General features: G+C 49.3%; 3 protein-coding genes and 1 long non-coding RNA gene across 4 annotated transcripts; 1 reads left to right on the plus strand and 3 right to left on the minus strand.

Annotated features, from left to right (window-relative positions):
• Window positions 1–56: 56 nt before the first annotated feature.
• On the minus strand, window positions 57–779 carry LOC112875752. The gene has a single exon (XM_025939720.1). It carries the CDS (start codon window positions 659–661, stop codon window positions 287–289), a length of 375 nt encoding a protein of 124 aa, XP_025795505.1. The 5' UTR covers window positions 662–779; the 3' UTR covers window positions 57–286.
• A 1,167-nt stretch (window positions 780–1,946) lies between these two features.
• Window positions 1,947–3,003, minus strand: LOC112875753. The gene is made up of 2 exons (XR_003225213.1): window positions 2,791–3,003; window positions 1,947–2,402 (listed from the first exon to the last, which is right to left on the minus strand). It is a non-coding gene; the product is annotated as an uncharacterized LOC112875753 (long non-coding RNA).
• A 1,142-nt stretch (window positions 3,004–4,145) lies between these two features.
• LOC112875749 lies at window positions 4,146–5,457 on the minus strand. The gene has a single exon (XM_025939717.1). The coding sequence runs from the start codon at window positions 5,416–5,418 to the stop codon at window positions 4,432–4,434; it is 987 nt and encodes a 328-aa protein (XP_025795502.1). The 5' UTR covers window positions 5,419–5,457; the 3' UTR covers window positions 4,146–4,431.
• Window positions 5,458–10,460: 5,003 nt separating this feature from the next.
• Window positions 10,461–12,158, plus strand: LOC112875750 (dnaJ homolog subfamily B member 3-like). The gene is made up of 5 exons (XM_025939718.1): window positions 10,461–10,777; window positions 10,893–10,995; window positions 11,118–11,197; window positions 11,291–11,347; window positions 11,473–12,158. Exons 1-5 carry the CDS (start codon window positions 10,655–10,657, stop codon window positions 11,686–11,688), a joined length of 579 nt encoding a protein of 192 aa, XP_025795503.1. The 5' UTR covers window positions 10,461–10,654; the 3' UTR covers window positions 11,689–12,158.
• Window positions 12,159–14,212: the final 2,054 nt, after the last annotated feature.

Consider the following 14,212-nt stretch of genomic DNA (forward strand, 5'->3'; position numbering starts at 1 on the left):
GGGGCCGTACCATGGATCTCTAACGAACTTGTGCCCTGCTCAAACGACAGACAGGGAATATCATGACCTATGAATTAGCATGATAACGTCTTGTGTAATTCTTTTCCTCGATGAAGAATTGGCTTACTATGTACAGTTCAAACTACGGCATTACGAAAAATGCCAAAGGAATTTACACAAGAACCACAACCATGCATGCCGAGGATCGGCCGATCAAGAATGGCACAACGGCTACAACATGCATGGCATCAGCAAATCGGGAGCATTGATGGGTAGCCAGCTAGGCTTAGCTGGCTTTCTTGGCCGCCGTGACAGCCTCGTCGACGGCATCCGACGAGCGGCAGAACAGCGCGCCCGCCGCCGCCTTCCTGCTGCCGCAGCGGGGCGACTCGACCCGCCGGCCGGAGCTGTCGTAGTGGATGGCGCCGGGGAAGTCGAGCGGCTCGCACCGCTGCCCCATCAGGATCGCCCGCCGCCACAGGGCGCCCTGCTCTCGCCCGCCGCCGCCGCCGTCCCCGCGATCGCCGGCAGCGCCACCGCCGTCAGCCGCCACGAGCTGCCTACCGAGGCAGGAGCTGCCGCCCCGCCGGAGCCGGCGCGTGAAGCGGCGCGCGCAGGCCACCACGGCGATGGACACTTTGCTCAGGAGGCTGCTGGCCATGGCTCGTCGTGGTCGGTGGTGCGATGGAAAGTGCTACGAAAATATAGTAATCTCCCGGGGGGAGGTTCTCATTTATTGATGGAGCGCCAGATTTGAACTCTTCCCGCAAAATCCAAATTCCACGCTATCCAGATGGTATCTCTGTTTGATAAGTTGAATTGAACATTATAGCAAAAGATTCGGTATCTCTGCGTGGAAAAAAAATCTGTCGTGGGATATGAATGTGAATTACGATACGGCATAAGGTACGAATTGGCATCAAGGAAATGTTTAAGGTGTAGGGTTTCAGATGTTCTCCAACGACCAAGCAACTAGAACAAGAAGAACGAACGTAGCTACTAGCTAGGCACACTTGTAGCATCGAGTGATGGCACGTGTACAATGGGATTGCCCGGCGAAAATGTTGAAGTTGCCCATGGTTTTGCTATTACGATCGCGAATGCTAGTGCTGCGGGCAGGTCCAGGTTCCAACATGAATTGGGTATCTCAGAGTTCAAGAGCAGCTGATGAATAGAGATGCATTGATGCTGTGGGAAATATTCGAAGTCGCATTGGAGCCTGAATTTGTTTTTGTAAAGATTTATCAGTAGGAACTAGGAAGTATTATGAGAGTGGAGGTGATCACTGGTGGCTTATGAACCTGAGTTGCTCCCGAAAAATTATCTGAAGTTTTTAGATCCCGTCTGTTAGGAGTATGCGTCATTTTGAGAATGTGTATCTGGCTAGAAATTGAAAAGAAGTTATCCAGATTTTTTTCAGGTCATATATTAGTTAAAAAAACCACTCGACTCATTGGTATACCAAAGTTCCTACCTACAGGCTTAACTCTACATCTTCCTATTACCTGACAACAGGCACATTTGGTGCAAAGAGTTATGAAACTCGCTTATATTGGTACGTGCCAATTTTGAGTGTCAACAGGGATGAAACGAACAAAGTTACCCAAATACAAATCGAAGTATCCAGGGATTTGAACATTGTAATCAAGACAACACACCATAGGTGGAATTGGCTAAGCTCTGAGGATCTGTGCATGTGTTCATGCCATCTTCAATCAATGCAAATGCAAGGAACACAGCATGGCTCCTGGCCTGGGTGCTCTGATTTGAATTGCCATCTTCAGAGGCAACTCAGCATGAGCCGTCTTTGACATCAGCTTTTAACGCTGCTCTTTTCAACCTTAGCACCATTATGGACATCAGCTTTTAATAGCGGAATCTTTCCATATATACTGTATATAACCGAAGATTACTCAGCTGCTATGATGTGAATTTTGAGATCAGGCTTACTTTCTCACGAGTCCCTAGAATTAAAAAGATGGAAGATGTTTCAGTTTATACATCCAGGTGACCTCTTCTCACTGATTCAGAACGATTTGCATACTACTGCCACTCTGCCATTTTTGGTTTCAGGTAGCGGTACTCTAATTTAGGTGCGTTCTAGGCCTCACGTAAGTACACAAACACGAAACTCTCCTACTTCTCCGACTTCCTGAGGTCAAGATCATAGTCTGCATCTAAATTACATTCATGATCTACCCTTCCTACAGGTCTTGCTGCAAGCCGCATCATCGTCCCCTGCTTCCTTGGAACAAGCTCTCCAGGCTCCACATCACTTTCTGCAGGACTACAGCCCCCCTTTCTTCTGCACATCCTCGGCGTCTAGCCCAAGAGCACCCCTCACAGTCTGCAGCTGGTTCTCCTTCCGCGCTGCGGCATGGTGACCATGCGTGTTCATGAACCTGAGAAGAATTACCATCTTGTGAGGAAAAAAGTTGATATACAAACAGAACAATAAAGGAATGGACGTATAAACATGTAAGCAAAATGGTGCGCCATCCTGTTGAGAAAGTATTACTGTACAGCACATATGAGACAGCAATCCAATGAACAATTGAGCATAAAGTAAAAAAAAAAAAACGCAGACGAAACCAAAATTTAAGCAACAATTGCATTCCTGCAGCAGCATAATTCGACATCCTACATGAAGGTAGATTATTGCTACAAATCACAACGTTGTACCATCCGCTTCTGCGTATGCAATTGAACCATTGAGGATGCCAGGATAACTGCCAAAATCAAAAGGGGAACACATTAACAGAACAGGAAAGGAACTTGTCACGGTCATACCCTTTGCAGGACCCCCGCGGGGTCTGCAGGCCGATGCCGTTGTACATGGCGGCGGCTGGGGGTGGTGACCTAGCGCCGGCGCGGCGGAGGAAAACCTAGCTTGGGCTGGGCTCAGGCGAATCGGGCTCGTTGGCGTCTCGGTTCGGTCGATTCGGATGCCACCCACAGTTCGAAACGACGACGAGGCGGAGGAAGAGGTTGGCACGCGGTCCGGTTTCGTGGGGCCCACATGCTCGGTTTCTCAGAAAATTGTCAAATGGAGAGCAAGCAACTACCCTTCTGTTTGCTCAACTATGGTGATCAAGACACTTGCCGGGGAGACCAAATATTAGCATCAACTTGATTTCACCGCTGTCATTCGTTTACGGCTTCCGGCTATGAGGAGCATCCTGAATTCCTGACACCTGCGCTGACGATGAGATCCATCCGGCGCGCGCTTAGCCATTGTAATAATGTACCTGTTCTATTCTCGGTAGAACGTTTACCAAATGGCGTCTTTTTGTTAAATGTGAGCATGCATGCATATCCTTTTCGTTTAGCTTACGTGCTCAAGATGTTATGAGGTGCGCCTCGGCTATCCTAACTTTTCTTTTTGCAGAATCCATATGCCCTCCGGTGGAATTCATGCGACATTAAAAAAAATCGCATTTTACCCCATTTACCTGCAAACATTGGTCTCAAAGGGCTCATATTACAACAAAATTTGTATTCTGAAGGCATCCGCATCAAAATAACACTAGTTTTCTTCTTTTTAACCCAAGGAAGTACATTTTTAATAAATAATCAGAGTCTGTGGAGCACTAATTAATCTTCAGAATCCTATTTGTTGTAAAACCTGAGATCACTGCTTCTGTCGATACCATTCAAGGAATCCAGTACATTATCACTTAACTTTGCTACCATTAGCTTACTGGCCATTCCTATCAATTATCAGTCTCTTCAGGTATTTTCAGTGTACAGAAGTGGAATGTTGTAAAATGTGCTGCAGCACCATCGTGACCTTGAGCCAATTTGCCTTAAAACATAGTATCTAGCTAGTGCATGGGAGACTGAATGTCTGAATGTATGCCCTAGCGGAATCGATTAAGCAATTGTAGTTTCGGTATAAGGTGTAGAAGCCTGAAGCCCTCTATCTTGAAAGCAGACAGTAGCAATAAGCCAGCATAAATAGGTCTGGTAAATAGCTGCAGATAGATTCTGAGCTTAAAATGCTTCAGGTATGTCATTTGTCAATAGCTGCCAGATTTTTACAAATCCGGAATTTCTAACCTGATACATAGACTACATTCTTCTAAGGCTGGCTATCGTGCAAAATTGCAAATCTGAAACTGCATATATTGGAACAAACGCACAAATTATCAAACCAATATCAGTTTATATAAAGCATTAAGTTACTTTCACCATCATAACAAAACTATGGTGCGACTTTTTTCTATTACAATGCGTAAATCTGCAAGTACAATTCGCAAGCAAGAGCATTGGTGCTCCAAGAACTAACAAGAAAGATCACAGATTCACAGATAAGTGAAGTGCCTAATTCACAAGTAGCTACCTACACCAATTCACCAACTACCGCATAACAAAAGCAAATGATTACAGATTCTTCGAAAACAAAGCAAGGAAGGAGGCTTTGCATTGTTACTATCTGATCTTCTTGTTCATGTTGCCGGCGAGCTGGCGCATCTGGAACCTCCAGAACATGAAGATGGCTAGGGCGACGCCAACGAAGACCAGCCCCACCACCATCTCCCCCTCCGACTCCGATTTCCACGCCGCCTCCTCGATCCGCCACTCCTTCCCCTCCTCCGTGGTCGCAGCCTCCACCAGCGCGTACACCCGCCGCCGCTCACGCACGGCCACCGCGGCCACGGGGCCGTCGGGCGCGGGCGCCGCCTCATCCCGCACCCCGCACGACGCCCACCCGTCGTTGCTCACGATGAGGCGAAACCCAGCGGCCCCGCCCACCGCGACCGCCCCGTCGGTCCGGACCGCCACAGCGACCGGCGTGGGGGGCGTGAGGACGCCCGACACCGTCCTCGTGGCGCCGTCCTCCATGTCGACGCGTAGGAGGCTGCCCGTGCTGGGCTGGCCCACGAGCAGGAACCCGCGGCTCACGTGCGCAGTGAGCGAGGCCAGGGGCTCGGACCCGAGCGCCGGCGCTGAAGAGAGCGGGGCGAGGTCGCCCTCGAGGGATAGCTTGTAGATTCGGGCGCCCACGGTGAGGAAGGCGTTACCCGTGTGCGGGTCCACGGCGACGCCACCCGGCGGGGCGGTGTCCGGGACCGGGGTGGAGAGGATGAGGCGGTGCGGGCGCGGGGAGCGGAGGTCGAAGGCGGAGACGGACCCCGGGGACGCCACGAGTAGGCGGCGCCGGCGGTCGTCAACGGCGACAACTGAGGCGCCGGAGGAGATGATCGACTCGGTGACCCCGGCGTCGGAGACGGAGAGGATGGCGTCGCCGCCGCCGGCGACGACGAAGTGCTGCGCCGTGGGGTCCCAAGCGAGGGACGCGGGGCCGACGCCGCGGGCCGGGGCGAAGGTGACGATGTGGCGCGCGCTGGAGGGTAACGGCGCGACGGCGGCGAGGACGAGGAGGAGCAGCAGCTTGGGTAGGTGGGAGGCGGCCATGGACCCATGGTGGCAAGATTCGGTCGATCGGCCGGAACCGGAGATTTGGGAGAAGACAATTTAGGGGCTACGTCTTTGACCAATGGGAGGGCAAAAGGGGAAAGCGAAGGGTGAGAGCCACAATTCGTCACAATTGCCCCATTTGGCATAGGGAGAATTTCCTGTGCAGCAGTACCTACGTGTTAGGGCATTGGAACTAGGATGGTTTTTATTGTATTAATTATACCGCTATACTATAATAAAATTTTTATTGTATTAATTATACCGCTATGATACTATAATAAGAGAATGGAAAGAGAATGGAGAGAGAAAGAAACTGAATCTCATATAAAATCAACATATAAACCCAATGTAAACCAGTACTTATGTATTAGAAGTATTAAAAGTGAGGTGATATTTTCGTAATAAATGGAGAATAATATAATAGGTGGAGAAAAAAAATTGAGTTTAACGCCCCGTTTGGAAGCCTACTTGGATTTTGTGAATCTTGGATTTTAGATGAATTTGCAAAATCTGGATTATGACTAAAATTAGAATAGAGCAGTTTGGATCCTTGATTCTAGAATCAGATTTTATAGATTTTGGTTCATACATTTCTTATATGCCCTTGGTATTTTCTTTTTGCCTGGGTGCTAAATTTTGCTCATGCCAAATTGTAGGCAAAAAATTTAAACACTCGTTTGGTTTAGTGCCAACCCATACTTTCTTCTCAACTTGCCATAATTTTGATCGAAGTGACCAATTTTTAGGCAATTGGCCAAATCTTATTAGCATGCCTTGATTTTGGTATGGTAAAAATTGGTAGCAAAACAAGCAGGCCCCAAATGCAGAACTACTTCTACCAATACACATGAACTTGAATCTGATCAAAATGCGTACGTAGAACTCTTCTGTCAATTTTGCATAGATATTTACATTCACCAAACAGCGGCTCAATGTGACAAATATATGCATGAACCAAGATTTTTTGTATGGATTATGAAAAGCTGGAAGAAAGGGGGTACATTGGCTCTATTTAGCAAGAACAGGAAACAGGAAGACAGCATTCGCTTCAGCGATCCAGAAAATTCGAATACTATCTCTCGTTTCTGTAAGAAAATCATCTCCCTCTGTTTCAATTGGATCCGGAAGGTAGCAACAAATGGCAATGGAAAAAAATAATATTGAAAGACGAAATCACCAAATAGATCCAACGAAAAGCATCAGCTTGAGGATGGCCTCCTTGGCCAAGTGGTTGAGCGTGCTTCTCTGCTGTTCTTGGCGTGGGGAGCCACTGGCGGGAGGGAAGCGGAGGGAGTATGCGGCATGCTCGGCAACAGGAGGCGGAAGGATGCCAGAAGCTCCTCACGAGCGGGCAAGGCCTCACGGGCGGGAGGAGGCAGGAGGGGATTGAGGTGGGGCGGTTGTGGATGGAGCAGGCGGGCCAGGAGCCGGCGCCTACGAGCGGAGCGCCGCCCGGCGGGAACGGGCGACGGGGAGCCGGGGAGGGCCGCGCGTGCGGAGACGGCCGGCGACCCTGGCCGGCGCCCGCGCGGGGACGGGCGGCGCCTGTGTGTGGGCGCCCGCCCGGGCGCGGCTCGGCGCCGACGGCCGGCCGCAGCCTGGGTGAGATTTGCAGGCAGGGAAGGTAGGCGACGTCGATCTGTCGCGGGGTGGAGTAGGAGCTGGCGGCGGATGGCGCGGGGGCGGCGGCGGATGGAGCGGGGGGATGAGGACGAGTGGAAGCAGCCAGGCTCCAGATTCCGGGATTTTCAGAATCCCAAAATCTTGCTCCTAAAATCTAGATCAAAACCTACCCCGTTTGGAAGCTGTCCAGTTCTGATTCTTAAAATCCAGTGGCTTCCAAATGGGACTTTAAAGGAATCCATACGAAAATATCATGGATTAAGAGTGTACTTTCTAAATATGGTGTCTTGATGATATGGTAGTATAGACACTACGCATAAACATTATAAGTTAGAATTGCTCTTAAACACTTTACATGTTACATGAGTCTAATATGTATGATAGAAATAAAAGCACGATTCAAATAATCAAATTTCCCCTTTTCTATATATGGTCATTTTAATTTATCTTAGATCAAACTTTTCTAACTTTAATTAAATTATTTAAAAAATATACCAATATATACAATATCAAATTAGTTTTGTAAATCAATAATGCAGTATGGCTTTAGGATACATTCGTTTTAGCATTATAAATATTTATATACGATCACATACCCAACGTACATTCCAATCTAATATGATCATACAGTTCATTACAGTTCATGTACATACTTGTTGTTGGATCATATACAATATATATTTTATGTGATACACATGCAAGAGAAACCGAGTAACTACTATATGTGCGTGTAGAATTATCTTAAGAAATTAGAGCAAAGTATAAACGGTGCAAGAGTGTGTCCAGCACCAGGAGGGGATCTAGGGGGGCTAGGGGGATCAAGCCCCTACCTCCCAAAAATTAATGGATACGCTCTAAATTATTTCTCTATTTTTGGAACAAATAATGAAGAAGAAAAGGGGAGGAAGATGAAGACAAGAGAGATAAGCTTTCTCTCACTTTGCTGCTAGATTCGCCACTGTCCAACACCACCACATGAAGGGGACAAGAACGGGTAGGATCCGAGTGTGGTCAACGTGGACGCTTGACCTCCCCAGCGTGATGATATTGTGTTACGAAGTCAAACAAGGCTCGAAACGCACGGTGAAATATGACATGGAGCAATAAAATGCAGAAATGATTTACTAACTAATGTTCATCGGGCTTGGACTTCAGGGATTATTACATTCTTGTCTCTACTTTAAAATCCAATTGTAATTTTGCCCTCGCTTTTGCTTTGGTTGTGATTTTACCTCTGTTTTTCACTGTAAAGCCTCCGTTTACCCCGACTATTGACTCTGTTAGTTGAATCAATAAATAACCCCTAAAAAAAGAGAAAACCCTTTGTAATATGACGAATAGACAAAAGTACCTCTTATCCCTTCAATCCCCTCTTCGTGCGGTACCTGACCCATGCTCCTCTTCCATTGCTATGCACCGGCTAACCCTAGCGAGCTCGGCGGCGATTCCCACCATGACGACGGCGAGCGGTGGGGGCGTGGCCCCGCGTGCAGCCCAGTCGCGAGCGGCGGCCACGCGCGCGCGCGTGTGTCTGCTTTCGCGGGCGGGTACCGCACGCCGACAAGCTGGACGAGGGCGTTGTGGCCACACGTGTTGAGGGCGGGCGCCGTGGCTAGGCGCGGGCGGCAGGCCCCGCATGCCGGCTAGGTGCTGCAGTGCTGCCCCGCGGGCTAGGCGAGTGCCGGCCAGCCGCGGAGGCACAGGCTCGTGCTTATCTGGACCAGCTGCACCGGCCAGCCATAGGTGCACGTGCCGGCCATGGATGCCGGGAGGAATCCAGTTGTAGATTTGGAGGCTAGGTAAAAGAGCAATCTAATTATTTTTCATTCTAAATATCTTAAGTGTAATTTTAGGATGAATTAGCTTCATTTCTTTGGATGAATTAGCTTATTGTGTTTTTTTATATGATTTGTAGGTCAAATCATATGATTTTATTATAAAAGTAGAGGCATATTTGTAAGGAAAAACTTATCTTCTCCTAGATCATTTGATACCATTACACGCTCCTCACGGAGTAGGGGTAAGCGGAGATTTCGCAGTAAAAAAGTAAAGATAAAACCACAAACGGAACAAAAGCGAGGATAAAATCACAATTAGATTTTAAAGTAGGGACAAGAACGTAATACCTCCGTAATTTAATCCAATCATTCACCCACCAACCATTCGTGAGTCGTGACATCGATAAACCGTGCACAAGCTAGAACTATGTGTAGAGAATAATTCTACAAAGATATAAAAAACACGCAGTAGTTTTCTTCAGGCGTCGAATGCACGTGCCATGCCAGTATCGATTTGGACCCGTCAAACCCAACACCCGTACTACTAGCCGCCTTCTACTTCTAGTAACTGCTGCCCTACATTCCTGAAAAGGAACAGATACAGGTGCTCCCCTGGCTGACTTTTAACGCCCGGCCCCCACACGTGCCGACCCGCGAGAGATTCCGCCCCGGGCCTCCCTGATATTTTCACCTGGCGGCCCCGTACGCGCCCGCGTGTACCTCACCGGACGTGCTCCGTCGCCGCAGAGAAGCACCCAGACGATTCGGCAGAAGTGGTTAGCTACTGCTCCTGCCGGCCGGTGCGCCGCCGTCGATCCCGAATCCCATCTCGGAAACGGCAAGGGTGGCGTCGTGTCAGCCGCGCGCGCCCGACACGCGTCGCCGCGGTTCGAACGGCTGGCCACTCCGCCGCGCCGCGCGCGCCTACTCCCGCGCATGATTGCGCATCGGAGGCCGTCCCGCCGGCCGCCGCCGCCCAGCAGACAGAGCGGCCTGGAACGCGAGGATGGGTGGATGGCGCGAGAAGGTGGCGGCCGCTTCGGCGTTTTTCCGTCCAGAAGAAACTGTGTCATGGAAGATTGGAGCAGCGCTGTGTAACTTCTCCTGCGTAAGCCACGACGCGAACGTTGGTCAAGAATGCGAATTCGAACTGCGCAACGGGGATCGGCTTTGCGTGCCGTGAAAAGCCAGCGGAGATTATGCACATGATAGAATAATATCCTAAATAAAAAAATAGTTTTTTGAGCAAAAATAAAAAATTAGATAGAATGGATAGATTCGCGTGGTGGACTGGACGGACTATCTGCATGAAGATTGCAAGGCCGGGTGGGCGAGCCCACAGGCCACAGGAGCCACACAACCAACCGTGGACCGCCCAAAATATCTCGGCCCGCCCGCGGAAAAGGTAACAGGGACGGACAACGCGGCAGGCCGGGCTTTTCCGGCCGCTCCAGAACGTTCAAGACGCCAGATATTTTTCCTCCATCTCTCTCTCTGCGCGCGCCTTCCCCGTTCCCTTCTCTTCCCGCGCTTCGCAAGGCTTCGTCTATCCTCTCCTCCTTTCTCCCTCCCCTGTCTCCCATCAATCACCCTCGCCCCGAGATATTTTCCCGTGCCACCGGCCCCCGTTATATATACAGCCTGGCCGCCCCCGCCGCTTTCCCTCGTTCGTCGCCATCGCCATCAGCTGCACCGCCATACAGCGGATGCTCTAGCACCAGCCAGCCACCCGCGAGGACACGGGGGGGAAGAGGAAGGAGGTCGAACCGACCAGAGTAGTGTGATTTGGCAAGGATAAGCTAGTTGCGGCCGGCGCCCAAAGCGAGCGAGCGATGAGCGCGGCGCAGGGGAGGAGGATGCAGCCGCCGGCGAGGTCGTCGTACTACGCCGTGCTCGGCGTCCACCCGGGCGCCTCCGCCGCCGAGATACGCGCCGCCTACCACCGCCTCGCCATGGTAAGTGCAGCTGCTCTTCCGATCGATCGTTCCGCCCTTCGTCCGGGTCGCTTTGGTTTTGGTTCGTCCGGGAACAGAGCATGACGCGCTTGGTTTCTGGCTGGCGGCGATGCAGAGGTGGCACCCGGACAAGATCGCCAGCGGCCGCGCGGCGGCGGACCCGGCGCGCGCGGAGGAGGCCAAGACCAGGTTCCAGCAGATACACGAGGCCTACCAAGGTGATCCATCCCAATCCTTCTCCCTCTCCCCTGTCTGGCTCTGCCATTCTGCCTCCGGTGCCGATGAGCATTTGGACGCTGTCGCTAACACGAACACCGCTTTGCCCGTGTCGCGCGTGCAGTGCTGTCGGACGAGAAGAGGAGGGCGCTCTACGACGCCGGGATGTACGACCCGCTCGACGACGACCAGGAGGACGTGGAGGTGAGCAACACCCACCCAATTCCCATGGCTCTTCGCCGCGAATTGCTCGATTTGTCAGGCTCCCCTGCTAACCACGTGTTTTGTGTGTTCCAGGGATTCCATGACTTCCTCCAGGAGATAATGTCGCTCATGGCCACCGTCGGCAGAGAGGTAACCAGCTCGTTCTCATGCCATTGCCACCTCACATTCACGGGCAAGGTGCCCAATTTCGTGTAGCAACACAACAATCGAATCGATAACTGACAGATCGTTTCTTTTTCTTCCCGGTCGTGCAGGAGCCCTTGTACAGCCTGGGCGAGCTCCAATCCATGCTGGACGGGATGATCCAGGACTTCGCCGGCCCCCAGCCGGATCCCAGCGGCTTCTTCGCCGGCGGCCCGTCGCCGTTCGCCGACCCGGGCGGCGCGGAGCCCAGCGGCGCTTCCGCGCGCCTGCATCCCCAGGGGTTCGGCGACTCGGCGTGCTTCAGCCGGACGGCTTTCTCCCGGTGACGGCCGCTCCGGAGTCAGGTTCAGAGATCGCAGAAGAGCAGCAGCTTCCGCACCCGTGCGCATCCAGAGCCAGGGGGATCGATCGATGGGGGAATGTCCAGGGCAGCTCTTGAAATGGGCGGTGCAGAAGGCCAGTGCGTCGTCCGCTCGACCAACTCATTTGCAATTGCTTTTTTGGGGAAGGTGGAAAAGCTTCCAGGACAGGAAGGGGTAGAATCTCGCGCCACTAAAGAAGCAGCTAATAAAAAGATTTTTGTTTGTGTTTCCTAGCAAAGCATCAACGCTGTACATATGGCGTGATGCCCCGTGTGTGTGTTGGAACTCTGGATCAATGACTGGCATGCTACACTTGGATGATATTCTGAGGCCATGTTTGCCCCCAATCTGTTTCGCTCGACTCGCCGGAATCTGAGCCGTGAAACTTTCAAAGCCTAAGAACGAATCAGATTGTCTAAAAAATGGCTTCATCATGGTTGTTTGGCGTTGAAATTGCATGGGCATTCAGAAAAATTTGTTGAGCATGTCGGTACTGATCAAAATGTTCTATTTGTACTTGGACCCCGGAACATCATCCATGCTAAATTTTTCGCTGAAAGATTTGAGACTACCAATATTTTCTAAAACATATGCGGAAGATAAGACCAGAATCATATATGTATATTTTTCTAACAGATATTACTACTTGGGAGTTGGGAATCCCTTCCGTAGCTATCAGAATCAACCCGACGATCCTGGCTGGTTCGATCCGATCCAGTCTTATGTCTTCACAACCGTACCCTCCCCTCATTATATGGGTTCATGGGGAGGTGGAGACTAGACAGGGCAAATTGGGTGCAGACCGGCTGCAAACCCACGCCGCTGCAGCTCCAGACAGATTAATACCCCCTGGCCCACCTGTAAGCAGAGGTTTGGTGCCCCCGCGTAACTCTTCTGCAGCTGGATTAATTACCTTCGGCTCGATTAGTTTTAATTCGCCTCCCTCTCGCGGCTACTATCTCTTTTTCCACACCGCACAGCTGCACTTTTTCCACGACGCACTGCTGCACTTTTTCCACGACGCACTGCTGCACTTCAGTATTCCACGACGTTCGCGCTGGCCACTCTCGGGATTTGTTGTTCTTCGCAGCTTGGCATGCTGATCAGGCAGCCACGGTAACCATCTCAGATCACATGAGACGTGTGGTTAACATCTAGGTATTTGTTTTGCCTATTGATTACACCTGTATACTTAGGCAACTCACAAATAGAAAAATAGTTCAGTCTTAGATCAACTAACAAACACACGCATTCATCTGAGTTTTTTTTTTCAAATGTGCTAGAAATATAAATTCTGCCCACATGTAACTAAGGTCCACAAAACCAACTAAAAACATGAATACATAAGAAAAATTCTAGAATCGACAGTAGACAATGATAATTGAACTGCTCTATTTCTTATATGTTGCATCATTTGCTTCTTCATCAAAATGTAACTTTCGTGCAGCTGAGGCGTCTTGATCAAGTAAGAGACTTGTATATCCTCCTTGCATCCAATTAGGCACATTAGTCGAAAAGTTGACCAACATATCAGTGGAAGAGTTTGGTATAGCCATATTAGCGCCACTATTTTCTCCAATGTTACTTGGTTCTTCTCCTACAGTTCACATATACAAGAAAGCAGTGCATTATTTGTATATGAAATATATTTCAAAATATTAATAAAACATGAGATGGTAAAACAAATACAGTCCATGCAACAACAAGTTACCTTTCTCCTGCGATTTTTTCTTTCTCTTTGTTGTCTTCTTTTCAAGTACATTCTTTGCTCGTTTACTTTTGGCACCTTTCACTACTTGAGAAACTCTAAATGATATAGTCCTGTTCACTGTACCTACAGCAACGTCAGTTGAAACTATAGGAACATTATTTTCCTGCACCTTCCTTAGAGAATCATCTGCTTGTAAATCTAACTTCTGCAATGCTTTCTCTAAATCATCAAGAAGAGATTCTGACGTTGAACACTTCAATGCAAGGGATGTTGCCATTCGAGATAACCGTGCTGCATGTGCCTTCAAATTTCCTTTTCCACTTACTTTTTTATCAATATAAAAACCTCTTTTTGCATATTTTGTCCATCGATTCAATATATATTGTTGTGGCAAAATAAAAACATCATTTATATTGAACACCTTGAAGGCATGATTGCACAATATACGTATAAGATATGGAAGCAAGTGGTCAGCAATTTTTATTATAATAAAGATTATGGTAATTCAAAATGTATATACATACCTATCGATTCAAACTTTTTGCAAGAACATGTAATGGTCATATCTGTACTATTGAATTCAGTCGTTGCTCCTTCATTTGCATGCATATGGTGTGATCTGGAAACTTGATATTGACCCCTCAGACTGTAACAATTTACAGGATAATGAAAATTGACTCTTAAATTCCGCCTCGAACTCTTTATACATCTTCCTTGTATATAACTCGCTAGCAGTTTTCAACAAAGGTAAATCTGAGATGTAGTTAACAGGGTTCT

Source organism: Panicum hallii, chromosome 9 (assembly GCF_002211085.1).
Source record: "Panicum hallii strain FIL2 chromosome 9, PHallii_v3.1, whole genome shotgun sequence".
Classification (NCBI taxonomy): Eukaryota; Viridiplantae; Streptophyta; class Magnoliopsida; order Poales; family Poaceae; genus Panicum; species Panicum hallii.

Bases quoted from the DNA above. Each gene is read 5' to 3' on its own strand.
- LOC112875752 (XM_025939720.1), bottom strand. From the start codon at position 661: ATGGCCAGCAGCCTCCTGAGCAAAGTGTCCATCGCCGTGGTGGCCTGC.
- LOC112875749 (XM_025939717.1), bottom strand. From the start codon at position 5,418: ATGGCCGCCTCCCACCTACCCAAGCTGCTGCTCCTCCTCGTCCTCGCC.
- LOC112875750 (XM_025939718.1), top strand. From the start codon at position 10,655: ATGAGCGCGGCGCAGGGGAGGAGGATGCAGCCGCCGGCGAGGTCGTCG. The intron at 10,778-10,892 runs GTAAGTGCAGCT...GCGGCGATGCAG, and splicing joins CCTACCACCGCCTCGCCATG to AGGTGGCACCCGGACAAGAT. The intron at 11,198-11,290 runs GTGAGCAACACC...TGTGTGTTCCAG, and splicing joins ACGACCAGGAGGACGTGGAG to GGATTCCATGACTTCCTCCA.